At 46.6% G+C, this 10387-nt stretch overlaps 1 protein-coding gene across 1 annotated transcript; it reads left to right on the forward strand.

The window, feature by feature from the left end:
* The first annotated feature begins 1918 nt into the window (after positions 1 to 1918).
* On the forward strand, positions 1919 to 10139 carry LOC149334188 (cystatin-1-like). Its single transcript, XM_089555062.1, has 2 exons — positions 1919 to 2119; positions 9934 to 10139. The coding sequence occupies exons 1-2, from the start codon at positions 1919 to 1921 to the stop codon at positions 10063 to 10065; spliced, it is 333 nt and encodes a 110-aa protein (XP_089411188.1). The 3' UTR covers positions 10066 to 10139.
* Positions 10140 to 10387: the final 248 nt, after the last annotated feature.

Raw genomic sequence — 10387 nt, forward strand, 5'->3', positions numbered from 1 at the left:
TACTTTGCGTTTGCCGTGATTTTAATCAGTTGTATTCTGCCGCCGGCGAAGTATAAATATTAAAGCTGCCTTGCAAGCAGTAGGATGACATTTTTTTAGTGAACGCGATCTTACACGTTCAGCTCATAGCCGAACTGATCGCCTTTCAGCAGAAAAGAAAAGCTAGAAGGCTTGAGTTATTTCACGGTATGTGCTTGAAGACTACAAGCATCCTAAACTAATATGTTTATAGCGAATGCATTTCTAATAGTGTATAGGTATGTTTTCGGATGACTAACGATCAATGGCCAATTAAGGCCGGTTGCATTTTACTCTTACACACCGCGGCGTGGAAATAAGGAAATAAATAAGCCAGTGAATAAAGCTTAGTTTTCTCTCAGCGCGTACTATAACTCGTAGCTCATCCGTGTCGCTGCTTCAATGCCGCAGTTGTGTACTTCACTCTGCAATAGTGAACCAAAAGTCGGACACCAGCCGTTTCTGTACGGACCCAAGCCCGGCTCGGGTCCGCAGCTTTAAGCCCGAGCCCGGCCCGGGCCCGCAACTTCAGGCCCGGGCCCGGCCCAGGCCCGGCAAAATAAATCATGTTCCGGCCCGGCCCGGGCCCGGGCTTTCGGGCTGGCCCGAGCCCGTGCAGTGCACTAGCCTGAACACTGGTTGTTATATGAATAAAGGACCAAATGGACGCACAGGCGTTACTTAAACGTTTTTTTTCTGATTGTATCACACAAATAACAACAAATAAACAGCATTAGGAAGACAAAAACGAACAGACAAAGAAAAATCCATACTAACCGCAAGCCAAGAACGCAGGTCGTCATACTTTCTCATCCATCAAGATGTTCAGTTCTTTATCCAGCAACATGTGCACGTCAAAGAATCCCAGGTGGTTGAAATTTCCGGATACGGCGGCTCATAGCCTGAGTAGCTTCTGGACGTTAAACTCCATAAGCCAACCATCTTCATCCAGCATCGAAACAGATGGAGCGCTCACACAGTTTGTGGCTGGCACATTGATGAATGTGCTGTCCCAACAATATCTCATGCCAGCTCATTCGTGTGCACAAGATTTTGCAATACGCAAACCCTGGTCTGCACCAACCGTAAGGATGGCAGGGGATGTACTGACTTTATATGCCTTCGTGCAAATTGAAATCAAGGTCGTCTAGTCCCACATTTAAGCACTGCCCTATTTCGTCCATGTTGAATTTGCCGCATGACTATGGAATTCGATATACACGACCAATGCAGTGAACATAGCTGGTATGATATGTTATGAAGCGTCCTGTACCATGCTCGTTTACACGAAAGATTTTTTAATTAGATTATCAGTTTATTTGGGGCCGAAAACATGGCTGCGATGTTAGAGCCCTATCCTGTCTTTGTGAGGTCACCAGATAATTACTGTATAAGATGGGTAAAAGCCAGCTTTTGCTTTTGAAATAACACCCTTTTGAAACACTTCTCATTACAGGCGAGGCGCACCCGCGTTAAATCTTTCGCAGGACTTCAGCGCATTTCTAGTCATGTGCCGTCCTGCGTTACGCCAACAGTTCCAATCAGGCATAAACAGCTCGCCTAAACTTTCACACTTTGATAGGGCGCCAGTTCACATACCGGAGCCCTTGTTTATTTATTTAAATAAAATCGCTACAACACCCAGACGGGCATTATTGTATGGGAAGGGATATACAAAAAGGATAGTCAGCAAGAAAGTTGGCGTATAAACTCTCGATTGTTTCCTGCTACGATATCGAACTTGACCCACTGTTAGGGTATAGTGATTGCGACCAACATATTACGCGAATCCTTGGTCACCTCTTGCACGAATGAAGATCAGGAGACACCTTTCAGTCAGCGCAAAAGTTCGAGGGGATATTTATTGGCATCTGGTGGGCCTTCTTTTTTCCTGCAGAAAATGCACTCGAGAACATTGCTGATGTTCGCTGTCTGCTCCGGTCTATCCAAGTGTGAACGAATGCTAGGAGCACCTTATAACGTGGATCCCTACAGTGATCCCATATACTACCATCTTGCGGAGTCTGCTCTGGCAGAACGTCCTCTTAAAGTCAACTCGAAATATGTCACTGTGCTCGAACTGACAAGCGCGTCAGAACAGGTAAGTGCCTCGTGAGGTATTTACCTAAACCTCTACGAGATTTCAATTCTCCAGTCTCTACCCAAAAAAGCGTTATGCAAGACTCAGTGCCGCCGCCGAACCCGCTCGGCTTGTCAGCATACATAGAGCACTGGACAAGGCATCGTAAAACGAGTATGTATGTTGTAGATGTGATAACTGTATGTTATCGATATCACATGTGCGGTAGGAATAAGGCTACCATAGAACGGCCACATTATTTAATAAATCCGACAGAGTACTCAGTGCTCTACGCATTCTCTGGCGTTGCCGCTGCCTAACTGTAGGTATGTTCCCTCAAAGAGAAGCTAGTAGTAACCGGGTGCCACCCCATACGGATCCTTGAAAGAAAGCAACAGTGAAATAAAAGCAGCCACGAACGTATCTAGACGCTAAAGTCTCAGCTGCTGAGCCTGTCAACCCCACTAGTTTCGTCGGCTTTAGGAATTTTAGCTGTATTATATATTCCTCATTTGCTATCCTAGAATGGGCAAGGCATTCAGATTAACTTTATTCTTTGCACTACCACCTTCGTTCACGTATGCCCTGTTTCTTCACACAAGTTTGGTAAGTAAACAGCTTGTCTTCACCAATGCTCAATTCTTTTCATTCGATAGCATTAGGAGCGCCGCGAAGGCGATAACTGTCCGGTGGCGCCGACGTCTGTGTGAAGTCTCTACCTCCTACGAGTTATTTAAGAGAATTTGCCGCTCACCACATGCCACCTGTCAGCCGTCCCCCTCTCATCCTGAGCCGCTCCCCATCCCTCTCCACTATTAGGAAGAGTTGGGAGACATCGCAAAAAAAAATCCTCAGTAAATGGCTCCGACAAAAGCAGGCCTTGATCAAAATATACAGCCTCCTGAAGAACTATCTGGGCAAAATAGAGACCACCAGGAGCTATTCCGTTGCGCTTAGCTGGGCAAGAGCAACTTCGGCCTAACATGTCCCACCAGTCGCCGTATTTTAAACAGCCGCCTTGCAGCTGCCGCGGGATATCAGTGGTTATTGCGTTCGGCTGCTCAACCGAAAGACGCGGGATCGGTCCCGGCCGGGGCGGTCATATTTCGATGGAGGCGAAATTCTAGAGGTCTGTGTACTGTGCGATGTCAATGCACGTTAAAGAACCAGAGGTGGTCTAAATTTTCGAAGCCCTTCACTACGGCCTCGCTCATAGTCTTAGTCACTTTAGGACGTTAAACCCCCATTAAACCAAACATCTACCTCTCACTGCAGTGGCAAGCGGTTAATCGATGCACAACAGTGCCGGAAGTGGTATGAGCACTTGCTGCCATCTAGCAATGTGGCAGATTTTGCGCAGCTGCTTAGTGGGAGCAGGAATAGGATCTAATTAGCGTGGAATGGGGTGTGAGATAAAATAGATACACAATTGAAATCCGAATTATAATCAGTGAAGAATTATAACTGGAAGCAATTGCGAACAGAAAGAAAAATGCTATCGCATTTTATACGCATCCATCTAGTTAACTGCTCTTAGATTTTTCTTTTTACAAGACGGGGAAAAACCTTATGGCTTGAGTCGAAAGTCTGCGAGGAAATAGAACAGTACCTTTCACTGTTTCTTTTAACTTTGTTTTCAACTCTTTCTTGATGCTTGAAAAAATTAGAGAAGTGCGAATGCCCGGCGTAAGGTTGCAGGGGCCGCGAGTGGTAGACTCTGTGTGATCCAGGTTGTTCTTCACGGCGTACTCCCTTGGGATGGCAAATGCTGCCACAGGTGGAATTTGTGCGATCCATGTTGTTCTCGGACGGACGGACGGACGGACGGACGGACGGACGGACGGACAAAGGTTACATCATTTTTCTCTAGTCAGAACCACCGGATTAGTGCTTCCGCACGATTACGTTAAGCGCACCAGACGTCATCGTTTTGTGTCAAACCGGATGTGGCGGCGTCGAGGCAAAGCGGCACTAATATCAAGGTGGACGTCTTGACTGTGGAGTAATTGCTTTGTTGTGAGAGGCCACAGGGCGAGTGCCGTCGAAGTCGAATTACAAATGAGGCATGTGTATCGGCTCCTCGATAGATATGGGAGGTTCGCCGTGACTGCCGATCACGGCACTGGCGTATATTAACGAAATGTTCTGCCGCCAACTTGCTTTAATGAGCGGAAAAGCAACTGAAACATTTGTGCACATCATTCTTGGTGTGCAGTTTTTTGTCGTGCCACGCCCAGAAAACCACTTAAGAATTTAATTCCTCGAAGTACCACGCATTTGTTGCGCAGAGTGAGATAGGTTTCTGTTTCCCTTTCATTTAGAACGCTCTCTAAGAAAACGCAGTATCTTGCAGAGCATTGTCCATACCTGGTCCGTCCCCAATTTGAGAAACAAAATATTTTAATAAAATAACGCCCTCGTTACACAGCCCGCACAAACCAACCCTGTTGTAACCGCTTTTTTTAGCATCGAACATACAAGATTTTTTTCTATTTTCTCAGGCGCATGTTATTTGTTTGCGCATTAGTTTCGCAGCATTCCTGGGACATAAAACCAAGGCAACACGAAGGCATTGGCCGATCGTGATATCGGGACGACTGCGTGCATGGCGCATGACCGCAGGCGGCGATGACTAGCCGTATTCTTTATTGCCATAATGTGTTCAAGACAAAATATGACCATTAATCCGTGCCTAGAAAAAAATCTCAGCTACAATAGCCACGCTTAAAATCAGTAAACTACGCAAGAGAATCGACACAAGTAGCAAAAGTATGGCAATAAATGGAGCTCATGGGGGTAGTAGCCAAGTTCGCCATGGATAGCATACGCCATTCTGAAGACAAAACTTCTTTTTTTCAATTCAATTCAATTTCAATTCAATTTCATTTATTTTCCAGAAAATTGATACCCGCTAGTAGTATTTACCCGCTAGTAGTATTTAGAGCCTGAAATTCTGAAGTATAAACATCAATTGCTAAGTTCATCTAAACCGATGATACATTGTGGCGGTGCCGCAAAGTAATGCAAGAATGATTTGCATGAGGGGCACGACTTTATTAGCATCGTTGCTTAAGAGCTTCACCGGCACATCCAGGCATTGCTTTGCATTTTTCTAGAACAATCTACGCCGCAGTGGTTATCAAATTAGTTTTTATTAGATAACCAGGCAGAAAAGTTTCTAAGTGTCATTGTACGAGTGTTCTGATTTCAGCAACAGAAAATGAAAATGTTGATAGCCAAATTTAATAGTGTAGTTAAAGACGTGCAGGAGAGTGACAATGCAAGAGCACCGAGCTTATAAACGAAGATAGGCAACTTTAATAGTGTAGTTAAAGGCGTCCAGGAGGGTGACAGTGCAAGAGCACCGAGCTTATAAACGAACATTTTCATGTATAAGAACTGCGCGACGCAAATACTATAGAGCATTTGTTATCAAATATGGCTAAGCACACTTAGCTAACGGGTCCATTTCAAACGCGAAAGGATTTGCGCGTGATTGTTTCTGCGATGGCAGGCTTTGTTGCGGCACGCGTGCGTGTCACTAAGGTGCACCATTTTCCCTGGAGAGGGAAAACTGCTACAATGATTCATTCAAGTTCTGTTTCATTCATCGCCATTATCATCTGCCTGACTACGCCCAGTACAGAGGAAAAAGCATATGCCTTGTTTTTCCAACTAACCCTGTACTTTTTTCTCCTCGTAAATTTTTGTAACCGTTGGTGCAAGCTCGGCCATGTCCAAAAAAAAATTAGATGCGAATGTCCAGCATCCGCGTTAAACGTGCATATTCTACAGTGTAGATGTGCCCGGCCTGCGTCGACGTGTCAACCAAGCCATCTTTGAGTGTGATCGGGTTCGTCGTTTTCTTAAAGACGTCGGATCATTTGGCTTGGATGTGCTTTCTGGCCGAAATTCTACCACAGTTCAAGATATCGGCAATATTGTCACCGTCTTGACGACGTTCAATCGCTTCGTTTGCAAGAAACCTGAAACACAAGACATTGAACCAATGTGGACTTGCGCTCTCTCATTCGCTCCATCATATGGGAGGAATTGCACGGCTCCACCTTACTGCCAGTGGAAACCAAATCGCACCACCCGCCATCCTCACCTATGCGTGATCTTACCAAGGACGAGCTTGCTTCAGTCACCCGCCCGTGGCTCCAGAACCATCTCTACCACGCTGCGTGCCCACATATGCCCCGCTTGATGCGTCTCCTGCTCTTGCCGTCTATATCCTTCACATCCGCAGCCAGCCCAGCAGAGTGTCGCCTCCGTACCCCATGACGAACTGTATCCAGCGGTTTGGAACCCACCTCTGGACTTTCGAATTGGTGGTCATATTGGGCGTGTGTCTGGCTGTCGTCAGCGCGACGTACATGAACAATTTGGTAACTTCCGCCAAGACGACACGTCCTCCTCGTGTGCTTGCCTCCTGACATTTGCTCCCAACTCTGCTCTTCGCTCCTCCTCTCCGTCAGCCTCCCCCGACCGCTCGTCGAACTTGCAGTTATTCACCAACAATCAGCACCGATCTCACACCTGTTTATAAAGAGTTGCTTGCCGTCTTGACCAAGCAGACTGCCTTCGACACCCAGTCAAAGGTTTTGGGTACGTGTCACATTAACACTGGCTGTTCGAGCATCATTGGCCATCACCCGTATGGCGTGCCTTCTAGTGATCGCAAAATTATTCAAGATAATATAAGCGACAAGCTCAAGCGCCACATCATACGCCCTTCTTGAAGTCCTTGGTCTCCACCTATTGTGCTGGTACAAAAGATGGATGGTTCAGTACCCTTTTGTGTCGACAGTCTCGACCTCACTAAGATCACTAGAAAGGATGTTTATCCATCCCCTCGTATTGACGACGCCCTCGACTGCTCCAAGGTGATCAGTTTTCCTGGACACTGGACACTGGCAAATACCGAAGCATCAAGAGGAGAAAAACAAGACAGCTTTCGCCACACGAGATAGCTTATAAGAATTCAAAGCTATGCCGTTCGGCCTCTGCGATGCTTCGGCCAAGTTCCAACGCTTGAGTGAGACAGTACTCCACGGGCTGAAGTGAAAAACTTTTCTCTGCTACGTCGACGACATCGTAAATTTCTCCTGGACTCTTTCTGAGCACGTTGACTGCCTGGATGAAGTTTTAAGTGTTCTTTCCGCTGCCGGATTCTACTTAAACACAAAGAAATGTTGCTTTGCTTCCACTTTTATGAATGTCCTTAGACACGTCTTTAGTAGGAAGGGTATAAAGGCTCATCGCGCAACGCTGATGCAGTTCTGCATTATTTTGCTGCCGATCATGGATTAATACCTGCGATGTTTCCTGGGACCGCCCTAATACTTTCGCTTCCATCTCGGCCTCTCTGCTTCAGATTCTTGGCGCCAGCACGCCCTTCGCTTGGCCTGAAGCCTGCGAACCCGCCTTTTCGACCCTAAAGCAGACTCTCACATCTGCTCCGATACTACACCTTTTTGATGAGAACTCCCCAACGATTTTACACATGTATGCCAGTGTACACGGCATTCATGAGGTTCTTTTGCAGTGCCAGCACAACGTCGAACGAGCGCGTGATTGCCTACGCAAGGTTTACCCTGACTGAAGCACAAAAATAATGCACGATAACAGAGCAAGCATCCCTCGCCGTTGTCTGGGCTGTTGAGAAATTTGCCACCTACTTGTGCTACTGCTAATTCGCCATCGTCGCTTGCCTTCATTCTCTATCCTGGTTGTCGCCACAAAAGAACTTGTCCGGGCTCCTCAGACGGTGGAGTCTGCATCTCCAGGAGTATAACTTCAAAGTCACCTACAAACTTGCAAAAACACAGACGCCGACGTGCTCTCTTATCCTCCTCTCCCTCCACCTGGACGCCACCTCCGTGCATCACCCTTGCTTCTTCATCTCTCCAATCAGCTAATTCAATGCCGATCCAAACCTTGAATGCCGTAGCCAATGATTTTATGCCCGCTTCCAGTCTCGGCGATCTCGCCTCATTACAGCGGGCCGGCGTGTTCTGTCAGAATCTCATCGATCGTATGAGTGATGCTACGGGGCCGCCAAAAGCCCGTCTCCGTCGCCAACTTAACTGTTCCCTCTTTGGCGCAGTTTCAACCACATTGTGCACTCCAGGGTACCTGTCAATCCCTTTAACCGTCGCCGTGAAGTTTTGGAGGAGTTTCATGACGACTTGATGGCCGGCCACTTAGGCTTCCAAAAAACCCTGAGCACATCCACCGCCACCCTTTTTTTTTGAAGTGGGGGGGTGGGGGGGGGGGGGGGGAGGGCTTGCCTTACATCTTGCAATCCTTTCCAACGCTCCGGAGGCTCTGTGTCTCCTTCCGCGGGCCTTTCGCTACCTCTTTCCCCGGTGTTTTTCACCCTTTCAAGTCGTTGAAATTCACCTCTATGGTCTCTTACCATTAACTCCATCGGGCAACCTTTGCATCGCCACCGCATTCCACCACCTAAACAGATACGCTGAAACGGCCCCGTTCCGTCCAGCTCCGCTACCTAGGTCACCCATTCCTTCTTGAATGCCATTCTCCTGTGCGATGGAGCCCCTCGTGTCCTCCTCAGTGACCAATGCAAGTCTTCCCTGTCCAGCGTGCTTGCTGAAGTTCTCCATGCTTCCAGAACCATCCATAAAACCGTTCAACCTATCACCCCCCAACAATGGCCTCACAAACGCTTTCAACGCATCCCGCCGATACGCTGTCGATATGTATCCAACCAGACCACACCAACTGAGACACCATGCTCCCCTTCATTATATTTTCTTATAACACTGCTATGCAAAGAACAATGAGCTTCTCGTTTTTTCTTGTGTTTAGCCGTCGCCCTACCTTTATTACCGGAGCACCTTTCTTCACTGCTCTCACAACCTCTTCCCGACTTTCCAACGAAAAATTTACTGCCCGTCTTGCCTACGGCCGCACCACTGCCCGCCTGAATACTGACGCCTGCCAAGACTCACGGAAAAGCACCTATGACTTGAAACAAAGTACAGCATCTTTCTTCAATAGCAATGAAGTGCTGTTGTAGATTCTAGTGCGTACCCCTGGCTTGTGCGAGAAATTCCTGAGCTGCTTTATTCATCCGTACATTGTACTCGAACAAACGTCGCATGTGATCTGTTGGGTTACCCCTGGTCATCTAGTCAATGGCCGTCGTTATCGCAGTGTAGCGATCATGTTTCGCGCTTAAAGCCCGTCACCCTACTTCTCTATAACCTGCGCCCGGTCCGGTCGCCTTCGTCCGTGGGGAAAGAAAGTGCAAGTTTGTAAATATTCATCGTCATCATTCATCTTCGTCATCGTAGAAATGGCCACCGTACTTGAGAGTGGCAATATTCTCGCTTCATCCTGAGTCTCCTGATATCAAATTTCGGTTAAAGATTTGTCTGATGCGAAAAACTTCAGTTTTCGACAAAAACTCTTCTGGTACTCGAAGAAAGTACTCGGATTAATGGGTGAGCGACCTTTTTGCCTAAATACACTTTCATTCATTCAATATTAAATTATTCAGACATAGAAACATAGAGCAGTCTGTCTACGAGGCGTAACAAAAGAAGACTGCGACATTTTCTAAGAGGTTTACCTTGAGATTTAAAGAAAGTCTTTTGAAACCCCCTGGAAGCGCGTTACGATAGAGTTGTACTCTTTCAAGTTTGAAACCTTTAAACTTCACTTGGTAATGAGTGGTTTCTCGCGAACAAAATTTGAAGAAATTCGAATAGCAAACTGACCACTTAATCAATTGGTAGGTGAGCTCAGTGGAAGGCATAAACCACAATTAATCTAAAATGTGTATTTCTGCTCTTTTTGAACAGGGTGTTGCCGGAGTTGTATACCGGGTGAATTTTACTACGGCTGTGACAAACTGCAGGCGGCGTTACGATGTGCGCAAGTGCGCACAGATCAGTGATGAGGTCAGTAAGCGACCACTTCACAGCAAATTATAGCCGGAACTCTCCTCAAGCTCAATATCTGTCTGAAGTAGCATGTAACTTTCGCGATACTGTCTAATGCAAGGTAAGGAATATTATAGTTTTGTTGCGAAATTTACGCTCATGTTTCTTAAAGGCACTATACAACACTTGGTATACGTCGTGGTAAAACAATACACAGGGCATCAGGCAGCTGGATCCGTTTCCTGCAAAAACAAAATGCGGCAGCAAAAAGAAATAGCTGCATCTCAAAGACTTGGCTATAACTGGTTAAATTGTATAAATTTTCATTTCCTGTTGTTTTTTCTATGTGTTGCACATCTCTGAGGAATGGCCC

This window comes from Amblyomma mixtum, chromosome 8 (genome assembly GCF_055824585.1).
Source record: "Amblyomma mixtum isolate Tamu chromosome 8, ASM5582458v1, whole genome shotgun sequence".
Classification (NCBI taxonomy): domain Eukaryota; kingdom Metazoa; phylum Arthropoda; class Arachnida; order Ixodida; family Ixodidae; genus Amblyomma; species Amblyomma mixtum.